The 16,642-nt window shown below is 32.5% G+C and overlaps 3 protein-coding genes across 3 annotated transcripts; 2 read left to right on the top strand and 1 right to left on the bottom strand.

Annotated features, from left to right (window-relative positions):
* Positions 1–1,609: 1,609 nt before the first annotated feature.
* LOC126655057 (CRIB domain-containing protein RIC7) lies at positions 1,610–4,185 on the top strand. Its single transcript, XM_050349062.2, has 5 exons — positions 1,610–1,790; positions 1,887–2,068; positions 2,427–2,527; positions 2,627–2,729; positions 3,499–4,185. Exons 2-5 carry the CDS (start codon positions 2,008–2,010, stop codon positions 3,957–3,959), a joined length of 726 nt encoding a protein of 241 aa, XP_050205019.1. The 5' UTR covers positions 1,610–1,790; positions 1,887–2,007; the 3' UTR covers positions 3,960–4,185.
* Positions 4,186–4,625: 440 nt separating this feature from the next.
* LOC126654825 (piriformospora indica-insensitive protein 2) lies at positions 4,626–6,443 on the bottom strand. Its single transcript, XM_050348820.2, has one exon. It carries the CDS (start codon positions 6,212–6,214, stop codon positions 4,835–4,837), a length of 1,380 nt encoding a protein of 459 aa, XP_050204777.1. The 5' UTR covers positions 6,215–6,443; the 3' UTR covers positions 4,626–4,834.
* Positions 6,444–11,792: 5,349 nt separating this feature from the next.
* On the top strand, positions 11,793–16,344 carry LOC126657545 (glutathione gamma-glutamylcysteinyltransferase 1-like). Its single transcript, XM_050352247.2, has 8 exons — positions 11,793–12,097; positions 12,217–12,373; positions 12,737–12,975; positions 13,189–13,352; positions 14,154–14,205; positions 14,702–14,929; positions 15,028–15,537; positions 15,915–16,344. Exons 1-8 carry the CDS (start codon positions 12,023–12,025, stop codon positions 15,999–16,001), a joined length of 1,512 nt encoding a protein of 503 aa, XP_050208204.1. The 5' UTR covers positions 11,793–12,022; the 3' UTR covers positions 16,002–16,344.
* The last annotated feature ends 298 nt before the right edge of the window (positions 16,345–16,642 follow it).

Below are 16,642 nucleotides of genomic sequence, written 5' to 3'. Positions count from 1 at the left end.
TTTGCAATAATATCCAAATTGCATTATTTTGTTGCAATAATATCCAAATTGCACTTTTTATGTGATTTTTTTTAAGTTTTTTGCCATTTTTTGGAACTTTTACTATATTATTATACATCAAAACATAATAATAGCCTAATATCTTAATTGAAAACAACAAGTTTAGCCATCAATTTGACTATTATTGCTATAAAAAATGCAATTTGGATATTATTGCAACAAAAAAATGCAATTTGGATATTATTGCAAAAATTAAAAGGTTTGAATATAATTGCAAAAAGTCGTAAAGGTTTGGGTTTTTTTTACCATTAGGCCAAAAAGATAACTTGCCTGCCACACTTTATTTTGATAATATTAGGGGGTTTTGACGGATTTGTTCCTATGGATATTACTTAGCTGAGAAGGAAAATTTTGGCCCTTGTAAAAAGATTTGATTCTACAATTTTAGAACGTTGCCCCAAGCATATACAATTCAAAGTATAGCTTATTGATAGCTATTCAGCTGTATTATTGCCTTTCAGAATTGGAACAATTTTATAGGATTATTTTGTAACCATCATCTACTTCTTGCTTAGATAAAATGAGTGATGATATGGTTGAATATGAAGACCATTGCAGATGGTGCAAAACTGAGGGATAAAAACCAATGAGATATAGTTCAAAATCAAATAGTACAAATGTTGAGCAATATTCTCCTAAAATCGTTAGCTCAATTCATTTCACAAGCGCTTTTCCTCTTTAATGATAAAAGAAGTTGAAAAGTGGTGGGCGACATTGACTGATGAATTATTATTCCTTCTGGAATTAAACCTACGATTTAACAGTTTATTACCCTGTGTTTATATCATGATCAATTATGTTATGTCACGTTACATTCAGCGGTGAATTTGTATTTTTTTTTCATAAAATGGATAAAAAAAACAAAGTAATAACTATGTAATTTAAATTTTAGAACGATAGATAAAAAAAAAGGGTGGGCAAAATTAAAAATTTAAAGTGATAAATTTATATTATTAAATCTAAATTAATATTATTATACATAAAGTAAATTTATAAGATAGACAATGTTCACTATACGTTCAATATAGGTTTGCTCATGATGCACCTTATCTTAAATTTTACAGCACATCCACCAACTTAATAAAAAAAATGAAAAATTCTCATCCACTTCGTACAGATTTTTTTTCTTTCATAAAAATATGAGTTTTAACTTTTAAGTCTAGAATTTGGAAGTTACAAATAAACGTTACTGCCACTGGGGTACAGTCTAACTAAAATAGATATATGGATGGACTATACATTACATAAATCCAATTTTAATTTCCCTTGTTATTTTATGGTGCCACTGGTAAGCAGAGCCATCAAAATTTTTTAATTTACCTTGTCATTTACGATTGGATTAAGACCTGTTAAAAGCTTTACTATATTTAGCAAATTAAAAAATAAATATTTATAACATTTAATTTCCTCTTCACTTTCATACCGATAAATTCGATCCAATTTTGGGTTTTATTTATTAATAGCCATCAAATTAACGTAAGTGTTGCTTTAAACACCAATTTCTCTGCTAATTCATCTCTTTTTTCTCTTCACCATCGCCCTCTTTACACATTTGTCAAAAACATTAATTTTGCATGTTTTTGATCTTATAGTTTATGTGTTTTTCGTTCAATTATTTTTCACTTTCATCTTCTAATTTTTAAAATAATGAACGAATTCGAGAAACTGATTATATTATTATAATCAAATTGAGAAATCAGAAATGCAGCTTGAGTTTAAAACCTGCACTGGTTGGTAACTTTTTTATTATTATTATTGTTATTTTTAATGTATTGAATATTATATAAATTGCTTCTAACCATTAATTTTTGTGTTTTTTTTTTCAGAATTGAAGTTCAGTTTATGAATTATTCCACTCACATATAAAGGGCAATTCAAGAAAAGCAAATATAAAAAGCTTACATTTTTATATATAGAGAGAGAGAGATAAATATTTTATTTATTGCAATGTCAAACAACAAGATGAAGGGCCTTTTAAAAGGTCTAAGATACATATCTCAAATATTTGGTACGATTTTTTCTTTTCTACATTCTTGCAATATTTTGGTTGAAATCAGTGGTGGAATCATAAATTTTATTCGAGTGGGGCGGAATTTTATTTTTGATCGAACTATACGTCGTTCAAGCTATTGTTTAGACTAGACGACATTATCTTATTTGACTCTTTTTTCGGTCGGATGATATATCGTTTGGTTTATTTTAAAATATAAATTATTTGATTCTCCTTAATTCGATACCAATCGAATTCAAATATCTCGGAACTGAGTTGGGACGGCCTTCAAACCTTGCCCCGCTCTGATTTCGCCACCGGTTGAAATAATACAATTAATTGTTTCATGTTTTAATTAGTATAGAAAATGTTGCAGATAATGAGAAAGAGCCTGAAATGCAAATAGGGTTCCCTACAGATGTAAAGCATGTAGCCCATATTGGATGGGATGGTCCTTCAGTGACTTCACCAAGCTGGGTATTTTTTTAAATTATTTTTATTCTAGTACTAAAATTTATTGATGGAAAATAAATGAAAAATTGGATCTGAAAGAGTATGATTTTTGTTTGAATGAAGATGAATGAGTTTAAAGCTCCAAATGGTGGATTTTCATCTTCTCCTTTAAATGCTAATGGGGAACCGATCAAAGAGGACAATCCAATTACATGGACTTCTGAAGGTATTCACAATTTATTTCTTGCATTGCTTGCTATAGGCACGTTTGGTTCAGCTGTTGTTTATATTACACGGAAACTTCTCGGTTTTCATGTTTTGGTGTTTGATTTTTATTTTCGAACACATTTTTAGAACACTGAAACTCTTTGTTTATAATCTTGAACTTCTGTATTTATTATTATATGTGAGATTTAAAATTTCTACGATTATTGAACTATAGATTCTTTATATGGCGGTTACCATAGTTCAATTTGTTACATTTGATAATTGAACTTTTATTTTTACATCAATGCAAAATTAACATAGGAATCAAGTGAATAATTGTTTGTGGCAATGAAAAAAATGGATAATCATATAATTTTTAGTTACTACAAATAATTATTTGCTTGAATTGCTATAGTAACATGTGTTGTTGATATAAGAATTCAAGTTCACTAACAATAATAACTATTATATAAAAATCTATAGTTCAGTAATTGTAAATCTTTTTAATCTTATATAAGAATATATTTTTCTGTTTTCACTTTAGTAATTTCGATTTCGACATTTTCATTTCCGTGCTATATAAGTTGTTACTGTTGTGTTGTGGATTGTTGAAACTATTAGATGAAATCAAACCTCTTGCACGTTTTCTTCAAAAAAAAATTATTATATTTCGAAAAAATTTGTTTTTCCATTTCCGTATCCATTTTTGTTTTCGTTTCCGTTACCGAGAAACATAAACAATATATGATTGTAATAATTTAGATTGTTATATTGAAATGTGCATATAGATTCATCAAGTCGAAGAGGATCAAGGTCAAGAGGCATAGACAAAGACTTACCAGAATTGCCAAAATCATCAAGAAGACAATCATCATCAGAAAGAGCAATGGGCGGCGAATCACCGACTATAGACAAGCCTAAACAATCAAGAAGATCATCAAGAAACGCAGCCAAGGATTTAGCCGACGGCAAATCGAGTTCAAGATATAAGGATCAACTCCAAGGGAACGATTCATCATCATCAAACCCGCCCGATGTTCCCAAGAAAACAAGGCGAAAGAAATCAAAAGACGGTTCCAACTCGAAAACTTCAAGATCGAAACCGCCGGCTTTAGATGCGGATTGCGTTTCTGAATGCGGTTCAACGTCGAAATCTGTTAATAGTGAGCAATGCGAAACTGGTTCGTCGGTTTCAGCATTTAGTACTTTCGAAGAAGAAGCAGAAAACGGATTTTCGGGTGTTTCTTGAGGGGATTAATTATTGTTATTACATTGTAGCTAGAATCATTTTAGTTGAACTAAAGAGAGAGTTCACTTTTTGTTTTTGTTTGATCTTACATAATATATTTACTGCTACCAAATCATTTTTCTGTAAAGATACCCTATATCATGTTATTGAGATTAGAATATATGTATTCGAGACAAAAATTGTTGGAGTTTTATTTAGTGGAATCAACAAAAGCTGCATTTCTGAAGTAGCAAACTTTTGTGCTTAAAAACAAGCACTATTTTTTTTTTTTTGATAAATTACAAGCACTAGTTTTGATAATCAAAATAATAATTTTTACATTTTTTTGGTGTTTTTATGAATGTATTTCTAGAGTTTATAAGGCAAATTGAATTTAAATCTTTTAAATATAAATCGAAACATCGTCCGATTCTAAATTGAGACTTATTCGCTATCAGAACTCAATCATATATTAAATATTTACAAGCTCGAGCGGCATTTTTTCAAGTTAATGCATAAATTTAGTCCCACATCACACATTCCTTGAGGCACATTTCTACTAGAATAGGAAAAAATGATTTTGACCAAAACCCTAAATAAATACAAACAAATGTTATGCATATGCCTTACAATTAATTTTGAAACATCACAAATCACAATCACATAAATGTAAAGAGGAACCAAAAAAACAGAAAATTCACTAGGTTTACAAGTTTAAAAAGAAAACATTTGAGTAACATAAAGTATATGTGATATTCTGATTTCACCACCAAAAGCAATAATTACAATTTTGTCCCCCAATTTGTTACCAAAAATTTGCTATCCAAGGTTAAAAGGAGTAAAGCTAAAATCCTATTCTTTTTTTTTGTTAGCCACTATCACTTTCTTCACCAAAATTACCATAGTAAAAAGTAAAAAACCATCATTAATCCATACAAGGAAGAAGATGACACCTGTCTTGATGGTGATAAAGAAGAAATATAATCACTGCCCTCTTTGAATAGAACTTGATCAGCAAGAAGGTCTGATCTGTTGCACAATTTCAATTTCCCCAAACTGCCCTCAATAACACAGAGCTTTGAATTACCATTTAACTTCAACTTTTCACCCACCCTAGCAGTAAAATTGGCAGTAAATGGAATTTCACCGCTCAAGCTGTTGTTCTCCAAATTTATCTCATTCACAAACTCCAAAAACCCTAACTCCTTTGGCACTTCCCCTTCAAGTTTGTTGTTGTCAAGCCCTAAATAAGACAAATTCCTCAAATAAACCCCCATTGAACCTGGAATTTTACCAATTAAACCCATATTAGAAAAACCTATTGCATTTACACCCCCAAGATTTTTCCATATTTCTGGAATATACCCTCCGAGTAAATTCCCGCTCAAATAAACTTCTTTCAATTTGGACAATTCACCTAAGAACAGCGGTATTCCAAAATTACCAAAGCGGTTAAAACTCAAGTCTAAAAACTCCAAAGTTTGAAAATTAACCATACCCTCAGGAATTTTACCAAAAAACCCATTAGAGCTCAAGTCCAGCTTCAAAAGCTGAGACAAATTACCTACTGAGTCAGGGACATTTCCGTCAAATTGATTTTGACCCAAATCTAAAACTCTCAGTTTTTTCAACTTGGTTAAACTAAACGGAAACCCACCAGTTAATTTGTTTCTTGACAGGGTAATTTCCTCAACATTTTTAACTAAATCACCAATCTGATCAGGGATGCTGCCATAAACTCCATTTCCAGACAAAACTAACCTCCTTAAATCGGTATAATTACCAATAATGCCACTGACAGACCCAACTAAAGCAGGATTCTCAATAAAAACAAGCTCCTCAAGATTAGAGGACCCAAAAGCTGTTTTAGAAACATCAGGAACCAAAACAGCCTTTTCCGTAAAACATTTATAAAAGAAGAGCTTACGAAGGTACTTAAAGGAGGTGAAAAGAAGCGGGTCAAGAACAGAATTAGAAGAACAAGGCGGGTTCGGTGAGTAATCAGAAACATACCCAAAACTCAGCTCGGATATATGAAGCGAAACGGCGGCGTTTTCTTCGATGAAGTAGTCACAAACGACGCCGTGTGGCGGAGAGAAACAAAAGTCGTCGGGTGGGAAGAGGGTTCGCCATGAGATGGACGGGTTGATGGATGACAGAACCTGGTAAACTGAGTCTTGCTCGGCCGAGTCAAGAAGTGGGTCTTGTTGTTGGTGGGTGATGGTGAGTGAAGATGAGAAGAGGGTGATGATGAGGAAGAAGATGAGAGTTGCCATTTTTTTTAGAGAGAGAAACAGAGGAGAGAGAGAGGTGAAATGTAATGAGGAGATGAGAATGGGGTTTATGTGAGGGGGCAGTTGGGTTTGGGATGGCTTGGTGAAGGGGGTTTGTTGCAGAGTGTCTCATTTACTAAAATGGGTTGTTTGTCTGTGTTTTTGCAGTAGGGTTCAAGGCTGAATATCAGACTCACCTGATCAAAGGAGCTTTTTCAGGGATACTCTGTTTTTTTTCTTTAATTTAAAATAATACTATTATTTTAATAAGAAAATTTGATTGATCTATAGTTTTTCATATACAATTTATGCTTATGTTTTATTAAATGATCACTTCCAAATTGCTTGGTGTTTTGAAATATTTTCCGGTGTCAACATCAGCATTTTTAACGGAAAATTATTCATAATTTTGAATAGTAAAAATTTAAAAATTGGTGTATAGCATTGCTAAAATTGAAAAGTTTATGTTAAAAAATGCAAACTCCGCTAAAATTAATGATTTTTAAAGCAATTAAATTTATTTTATATTATATTGTTCTGTGATATTAATATTAAAATGAACACTAAAATATGTACTTAATAAAAATAAGAAATCAATGTATGTATTATGGAATGATAGAAATTATTTTATTTTAATATGTTACATGAAAATGATGATTCTAATAATAGTAAATCTGGAAATTAATAGTTATTTAAAGTGAAAGTATATAGATTATTTTTTAAAAAAATACATTATTTTCTATTTGATAAAGAATAAAGAATTAAATATATTTATTATTTTAAATAGAGAAAATATAGCTTTTATATTTTACAAAAACAAGAAAGATTAATTTAAAATAAAAGTAGAAAACATCACATGTTAAAATCCCTATAGTCTTTTGTTAATTTTGACTCTTGACTAGCAAATGAGTTGCAGCTATCATGAATTTGAGCTCTCTTGTTGTTTAGTGCTGCAAACCATAGATGCAAAATCTTCATCTTTCAGCTACAAATTTGATCCCATTGACTCAAGTTTCACACTTTTTTTTTTGAAACTCATTTTGAGCCTTTTACTAATTTTTATTTTAAGAGAAGTTAATATATTTTTTTCATTTTAATTATAAAATATTAAAACAAGTTAAATTCCAGCACATTGCTAAATAATTAATTACTATAAATTATTAAAATTGAAATTATTCTATCCATAAAGAATGTAAAACATAATTTACTTTAAAAAAATTATCAACCTTAAATAAAAATTACATAATATATCTCCTTATTTTGAATATCGTACATCTGGTTCATATTTCTGATCCGGTTACTGCTTTTGACTTCAGAATCAACCCAAATTACACAAAAACCCAGAATTATGTGCAAGACAAGGTAACTATAGAAAATACTGAGGGGCATTAAAGACTTTTAAAAAAGATTTCATCCCAACACAATTCGCATGTACAGTGAAATACAAGTGTGTCAGTTTCAAAACAAATGATCAGAGGACCACATATTACCTACCTCTCTATAAACTTCGAACACATCAATACCCAAAAGGAGACATAATCAACGGCTCATATGATCCCATCCATCACCCCAAAGCTAACAAAACAGTTCGAACTTTAACTTTAAGATCAAAAAGGGTAGTTTTGGTTTTCAATAATTGTGGTAAGAAAAGCAAAAAAGGAGAAAATAGCCGGCGTTAGCCGACAATAAAAGCACGGACATAACAGGGAAGCCGACAACGATGCGCCGCAGCCGCCGATTTGGTGTTTACGAGGTCTGTCGTGTCCCATGAAAGCGACGTTTAACTGGTCCTAACGAGGCGACGCCAAAAGGATAAAATGGCTAATGTATTGTGGACACGTTTCAGCGTAACAGTGGCTGGTTCTAGTACCATGTGGCTTTGTACGACAGATCGTTTAGGGAAATGGCAGTCATGCGTATACCATTCCAGTGCTGGTTTCTGATGGGCCCATGTAGAACCTCCAGTTTTTAGTAGGCCCATTAGTAGTTGAAAATTTCTTTCTTTCCTTTTTATTGAAAAAAATGTGTACTTTTTGTTAAGCAAGAAAAATCATGTTTTTTGCCCTTATTTAGCATACTGAAGAAATGGTGTGTATATTTAGTTTTAGACTTAAGTGGCAATATGCCCCTTCAACTTGTAAGCAATGTGCAATTAACGCATAAATTAATGTTGTGTGCAAATCAATATATAAACTTGGTGTTTGTGGGCATTTTACCCTCTCAATTTGTAAGTTAATAGTTCCTTCAATTGGCAATTTGCCCTCTTTACTTGTAAGTTAATCTGCTAAAATGGGCTAATTGCACATAAACATCAAGTTCGTGTACTGATTTGCCAATAAAATTAATTTCTGTGCTAATTGTCTATTGCTTACAAGTTAAGGGGGTAAATTACTATTTAAGTCTTTATTTTTAATTAGATTGCGATGAAGACATTATTGTTTAGATAAAATGACGAAGGCCAAACTTTTGAATAAAATTTCACAAAATTTCAAAGCTATTTGTATCGTCATGAAATATAAATTTTCGTTTTAAGAATATCTAACCCACATAAGGCACACGCTTTTACTTATGAGGTGCTGACGTGGCGTGCCACACATGTGTCAACATGGCAAATACTAAGTTAAAAGTGTAAATAAATTTTTAAATTTTCTCTAAAAATATTTACACATTTAAACTTTAAATTATTTTAGTTTAATTTTTTAATTTAATTAAAAATAACGCAAATTACTAGATGATTTAATAATAATTAATTTTATTAAAAAATTAAAACCGTCAAATTAATTTTTAATTTTTCATCGTAATTCTATGTACGACTCCCACCACCACTTTTTGTTGGCTGCCTCCAGTGCCATAATTCCTGTCTGACCTTTGTTTTTCTATGGAAGAACACACACGGATCTGTTCTTCCCATGGAAGAACATGTCTCGATCTGTTCTTTTATGAAAAAACGTATCTAATCCTGATATGTTCTTCCCATGAAAAAAAGGCCGAAAAAATGAATCTGGCAAGCGGCAGGGGTGGGTGGAGACGGCAAAAAAATCATGACCTTTACATGAAATTTTATTTTAATCACAACTTTTAAAAAGTTGCCATATAAAACCATGAACTTTCATTTTTTTTTCAAATTTGTCACCAAATTGTTTCCAGTGTATTTTTGCTGACGTGGCCATCACAATCCGATGAATTTGAAAAAAATCAAAGGTAAAAATACACCGGAAAATAATCAGTGATAGATTTGAAAAAAAAATAAAAGTTTATGGTTTTATATGTCAACTTTTAAAAGTCATGATTAAAATAAAATTTCGTGATTTTTTTTTTGAAATTAACGCTTTAAACTATATTATATAAAAATATGGAAGAAAAATATAAAAGAAGGGAAAAATGATTCAAAAACACAAGACACCTTTTGGATTGGAAAACTATAGATAAATAAATTTCATAAATTTTGTACTATTTGTAGAATTTGCAAAAATTTATCATTTCGCATGAATAATCTTTGTGAAATTCATGACTCATTGGTGAAATAGTATCTCGTTTAAAATGACATATTTTGTTTTATTGTTGTACAAATATAATATTGAAAAAATTACACAAATATTGCAAACACTTTAAATCTTCTCAAAATGCCAACTTTTTCAAAAATATTTCACTCTATATCCATTTGAGAAGTTGGCATATCATGGAAAAAAGATTAAAAAGTTGATACTTAATAAAAGGATCTAAAATTTATTTTAGATTAGCATTTAGAGTTTAGGGGTTAACATTTAGGGTTTATGATTTAGCATTAAGGATTTTAGGGTTTAGTTTTTAGGCGGGCGGCAGAGGTGGGGGGGGGGGGGGGAATGACAGTGGTCGGAGGCGATAATGGTGACCGTAATCGAGTGGTAGTCGGTTTGAGTTGGTTTTAAATGAATGAGTATTTTGTGCGAACTTTTTAAATTTTTAATACCAATGTAAATATGCCTAGTTGGTATTTTTATAAACTTTTTTGTCTTTTAGATTAGTTTTATGAAATGTCCAATATTTTTATTATGAACAAATAAAATATTGAAAATTGATGAATCACTGAAGCACCGGAAGGTCTTCCAAACAATCAGGGAGCCTAAAAGATTGGGAAAAAAAATGTCAAATGGAACATCGGAAGGGTTCTTCAGATGTACACTCCAACGCTCAAATCAGTACCGTATCATGGGGAAAGAAAAAGGAAGAGAAAGAAAAAGAATAATGGTATTAAAAAAGAAGAAGTGTCTTAGGGTTTGCGGACCACTTTCGATTTGTTGAGCTGACGAATTCTGTTATGATTCGAATTGTGTGTTAGGTGCATGTAATGCGGGAGACATTCTCGTGTGTCAGAGAATCTTTTATGGTCCCATCGGGTTGTTTGAGCATGCATGCAATCCGAGATATGGTAACTCGAGCGTCTCATGCTGGAGTATTCTAGGTACCTCGAGATGGTCTTTTACATAGATATCTCGGACTACCTGACAGGATGCACGTTCTAATTTTCGGATTAGTTAGATACTTATATCTCGGTCGACCTATATTGTATATTTCGGTTGGTTGTTTATTTAACTTGGTGACATTACATGTTGATGTTGGTGAGATTATGCTATATGTTATGTTATCTCTACATTATCAATACATAAAATCATAATTTATAATACAAGTTTTTTCTAAAGAAAAGGAACAATCATTTGCTGCAACATAAGCAAAAGTGGTGTAGAAAATTACATAGAAAAATCAACCCTTCAAAATTTTATTTTTTTAGACGAAAAGATTGAAATTTATTAGTTTTTATTAAATTATTTAAAATTGGGTTAATGTCGTAAAAATTCACCAACTTTACACGTTTTCTCATTTTAATCACGTAATTTAATTTTTTTTCATTTTCATGCACGAACTACCATCTTTTTCTCAAATTCATGCACATGATGAGGTGTCACGGCTCAATTGATGTAATTCGCTGAGGTGGATGTCACTTTACACCAATGAATGAGTGTCACCTCAGCATCGTGTATAAATTTGAGGAAAAGTGGTAGTTCGTGTATGAAAATGAAAAAATTTAAACTACGTGATTAAAATGAGAAAACGTGTAAAGTTGGTGAATTTTTATGACATTAACCCTTTAAAATTTGATAAAATTAAAATAATTTTATAAATTCATAAACATTACTTTCTCCGTCTCAATAGAGTTGTCTATTTTAAGAAATTTGTTTGTCTTAACACTCTCATCCACTTCTAAAAAATAAAATTTTTTTAACTCAATCTTTTTATAATATTTCTATTTAAAATTCATTAATAAATTAGTATTTATTTGATATCTACAAATAAATTGAAAGTGTATCCTAATATAAAATAAGGATATGATAAGAAAAATAGAAAAAAATTTATAAAATTCATAAAAATAATTATGTTTTTTTCAACTGTGTGATAAAGATAAAATGAATAACTCTATTAGAACGGATGAAGTAAATTCAATTTTTTTCAATTTTATTTTATGAATTTTACATAAAATTTATAAAATGTACTATAAATTAGAAAAACCTTCGGTTCAAACCATGCAAAAGATTTAACTTATCCCCAGGAGTAGGATGGAGGTTAACCCGTGCGCCAAACACATACAATCGCAATTTCAAAACGCCGTCAATAAAGTTAAGCGTCCGTAACGGCGTTTTATCAGTCCCTACCGCTGCAAGAGTCATTTAAATTCAAGATTTTTCAATTTCAACTCTCCATTTTCAAATCAATCGAAGGAAGAAGAAAATAAACAGTGTTACATTAATCGATTAATTATTTAGTTTTGACTAATAAATGGCAACGGCGGGTCTGTACCGGCGGCTCCTCCCTTCTCCTCCGGCTGTCGATTTCGCTTCCTCTGAAGGAAAGGTAATTTACCGTTAACGCATTTATTTCAAGATTCTTTTCCATTTTATGTCGACTTACAAATAAAGTCAACGATTAGGGTTTATGTGATCATTTTAAGTTCAATGTTACTGGAATTGCAGCAACTTTTTGTCGAAGCCATTCAAAATGGGACGATGGAAGGTTTCTATAGGCTAATTTCTTATTTCCAGACGCAATCGGAGCCTGCGTATTGTGGTTTGGCTAGTCTCTCTATGGTCTTAAACGCTCTTGCTATTGATCCCGGACGAAAATGGAAAGGTAATAGAAATAATCTGATTGTTTTTAGGCTTAATTGCTTAAATAAATCACGACTTTTGCGTTTTTGCAATTTTAACACGAACTTTTAATTTTAGCAATGTTGGAAAAATGCTGATGTGGACTCCGGAACAGTGCTTATGCCGGTGTCCACATCAGCATTTCGTTGACAAAAAATTGCTCGGTGTTTTGAATTGCAAAAAAATAATAGTTCATTTATTAATTTGCTTGTCGAAATTAAAAGTTCGTGCTAAAATTGCAAAACACGCTTAAGTTCATGATTTTCTAAGAAATTAAGCCTTGTTTTTAATTGTTAGACTCCGATCAAATATGATTCCTTGTTTTCATTGTTTTGTTAATTTGCAGGACCTTGGAGGTGGTTTGATGAGTCTATGTTAGATTGTTGTGAACCTTTAGAAGTAGTTAAAGTTAAGGGTATTTCCTTTGGGAAGCTTGTCTGTTTGGCTAACTGTGCTGGTGCAAAAGTTGAAGCTTTTCGAACAAATCAAAGCACCATTGATGACTTCCGTCAACAAGTTATTAAATGTTGCACTACCGATGATTGTCATTTGATATCATCGTATCATAGAGGATTTTTTAAACAGGTAATTTTGTCTTTACTCTCTTGATGATGTATTCTGTTTCGTGCTATACATTTGTATCTGTAAATGTCACTCATTGATTAACTCTGTTATCATTGCAATGAAATCTTATTGCTTATAAAGTGCTACATTGGTGCTGATGATGTTGCTTGGCGGTGAAGATTTTGTGAGAGCGTCACTATTTTATGGTTGACTTGTTTTGTTGTTCTATTGTAGACAGGAAGTGGTCATTTTTCACCTATAGGTGGTTACCATGCTGGAAAGGACATGGCACTGATTCTGGATGTTGCACGTTTTAAGTATCCTCCACATTGGGTTCCACTAACGCTTCTCTGGGAGGCGATGGACAGTATTGATAAGGCAACTGAACTTCGCAGAGGGTATGCATTGATGTATATTTACTTATATAGCTTGCAAGTCTGAGATGGCCTTTGAGTGGTTAATGGCAGTACAATGCATTGCCATGAAATTGAAAAATATATTGAGAGTTATCTCTTTATATGATGGACACGATGATGATTATGTAGTTATTTGGTTTGTAATTAACATCTACAACATGCTTGCTTGCAAGTCTACATGGATCTAGTTTTAACAAATTGATTCTAGAGCATGTGGTTAACTATGTCAGCTGCCAAAATTTTCCGACACATCATAACTTGCTTCAACATTTCTCAGAGTTATCAACATCACTTAACTGTTCTGTTGCAAACATGAAAAGGATATCTATTCTTCTACTCTGATGTCGTGTCGTTGCCTTGCATTTTGCAAATTATCCAAGCGCATATATTTCCATTAATTATGAGAAATTATAAAGGCAACACAGATGAGCCAGTGACGGAGGGAGGAGGGGGCATGTGACGGCCAAGGCCCCTCCAATTTTTTAAAAATGTCAATTTTTTTACATTTTACCATTTGGCCCCCCTTATTTTTAGAATTGCCCCCTCCATATAATACACATTGTAATTTGGCCCCCTCGATGTTAAAATTCTGGCTCCGTAAGGCTCCTCTTTGAGAGTTCCAATTTAAGAACTTCTAACTTAGCTGCAGCGTGGTACAAGTAATTTACTCTTTTTCCCCTTTTCTAAATGACCTTCCATGTTTTTGTAATTTGCTGCACGTCATGTATGCTTTCTTTATGCATTATTTCCGTCATAATACTGTTTCAATTTTTTTTTCTACAGGTTTCTGCTTATATCAAGGCCTCATACTGAGCCTGGATTGCTTTATACCCTGGTATGCTAGTAATTATTGGCACAATGGAGATATTTATTGTTGCCCTCCCACTTGCTTGCCATTTTATGTAATTGCTTCTAGTTTCATCTATTTCGCTATTTCTAATTTGCTTTTACAAGTTAGTGCTTGTCTATCAAAGTTATTCTGTATTCCAGTAAATGAGTTTGAAACTAGCGTTATTTCCTTTCCGAAAGCATGCTGTTAAGATTCATAACAGATAGAATACTTGTCAGTATTTAACCTTTCATCTGACTTACAGATTCACTTTGTGAAAATAATAACTTTAGTTTAGACCGTTAAACAAGTAGCTCTTTTGGCAGCGGCCGCACATTCATTTGCCTTTATCATTATTTGATAAATTGACATTATATTATTATTGCATCTTTTTTCCTATTTTCCGCTTGACATTGTAATTTCCAATTTTGGAAATTGTATGAAACCTTGGGTTGTATTTGTTGTCTGTAATGATGCAGTATCATTGTCATACTTTTCGCAGAGCTGTAAGCATGAGAGTTGGGCAAGTATTGTAAAGTATTTATTGGATGATGTTCCTCTTCTCTTGAAGTCAGAAGATGTGAAAGATATTAATAAATTTCTATATGTTGTTTTCACATCACTCCCATCAAATTTTGGAGAATTCATAAAGTGGGTTGCAGAAGTGCGGAGACAAGAAGATGGTGGTAGAAGTCTAAGTCAAGAAGAGAAAGGGCGGCTTGCTGTCAAGGTGTTTTAAGCCTAACTGTGTTTTTTTTTTTGGTACTTTCACATTATATATGAGATGCTTGTATGCTGTTCAGTTATAACTCAAAGTCATTTTTGCAGGAAGGGGTGTTAAAGCAGGTGCAGGAGACTGGACTTTACAAGCATGTAGCAGAATTTTTGTCCTCGGCAAAATCATGCTGTAGAAACATGTCAATGCTTAGTCAAGATAACGATCTTCCTCACATTGCTGCAAGTGTCTGTTGCCAAGGGGCAGCAATTTTGGCAGGGAGGTCTGGTTCTTCTGGAAGTTATTGTTGCAATGAAACATGTGTGAGATGCTTGAAAATTAACGGTGACAAGCCTGTAACTTTGGTGTCTGGTACAGTTTTAGATGGTACCAACGAACAGGGGCTTGATGTGCTGGTTCCTTCAGCTCAAATGAAACCGAGTTGCTGTGGTTGTGGTCCAAGTAGTTATATTGGGATGTATCCTGCTGGCAACGATGTTCTTACAGCACTTTTACTGGCTTTGCCTCCTGAAACTTTGTCAGGAATTAAAGAGGCGAAACTCTTTGAAGAAATATCCGCTCTTGTTTCCACTGAAAAGCTTCCAGTTTTGCTTCAAGAAGAGGTAATTTATTGTCATAATCTCCTTTCAGTTGTAGATATACGTTTGGTAGCTGTAAGAAGAAAAAAAGAACACATTTGTTTTCTTTTGTATTGTTGAATCTGGTCCAGTATGCCATTGACTCCCAATTTTTACAACTTCCATATAGTATGAATGTCGAAAACATGGCAAGAAAATAAATTTTAATATACTTTTTCGATCTTAAAGTTCCAACATTGAGGCATATGCTATGTTTATACAATGTTTGCTTGTGATCGGCACTACCATGCTTTTCTAGATTTTAAGATTTATCGTAGTCTTTTTAGTGGTGCTGGAAGTTGCACTGTGCTTATTGTTGTTCCCCTTTCAGAATTTAACAAGAGATTTTTTCCGTGTTGCAGGTGCTGCATCTAAGACGGCAGCTTTACCTTCTTAAGAGATGCCAAGAGAACACAGTAGACGATGATTTGGGTGCACCATTTCCTTAGGTTTTTAAGATTTGGCCTGGTACTCTGTATATTTATCATATTTTGCGAAGTTAAATGATCTTTGCAACCGTTTTGAACACAAACATGCAGCGCGGAGCCCGGGCAGCCGCCCTCCTCTCCAATCGGCGAACATTAGGGGTAGCCTAGGTGGCTGGGCCGTCCCCGAGCAAAGACTCCGCCCTTGCTCAGCAGCAACAACAACGTCCCATTTCTTTTTGTTTAAAATGTGAAGGGCCAAACAATCGTTTGGACTTCATTTAGTAAAAACATTATAAGTGTTAGGCACTTAAAACAACAGATGAGATGATTCACGAGACTTCTGAAGTCTTTTTGTTTCTTTCTAGCACTCTTCTTTTCTTTTACTCTCTCCGTCAGCAATTGATAGGCTGATTTTTATTTTTAGTCGTTTCAAATTATAGGCTGTTTTTCTTATTTAGAAGTTAGGTAATTGTCCAAAATGTCCTTGGTTAGATTTATAATAGTCAACTGAATTAATTTTGCTTATACTTTTAATAGTAGTATAATTGATAATGGTTGATTATTTCAATGCCGTTTTTTTTATACATATACTTACTCGTAATTAAATGAATTTTGCAAGTATAACATCAGTATTGGACAGAAATGCCTTGAAGGAATGCAAA

This window comes from Mercurialis annua, linkage group LG7 (genome assembly GCF_937616625.2).
Source record: "Mercurialis annua linkage group LG7, ddMerAnnu1.2, whole genome shotgun sequence".
Lineage (NCBI taxonomy): Eukaryota > Viridiplantae > Streptophyta > Magnoliopsida > Malpighiales > Euphorbiaceae > Mercurialis > Mercurialis annua.
Note: the sequence above shows the minus strand (reverse complement) of the source record. Positions and strands in the feature narration are given on the sequence as shown.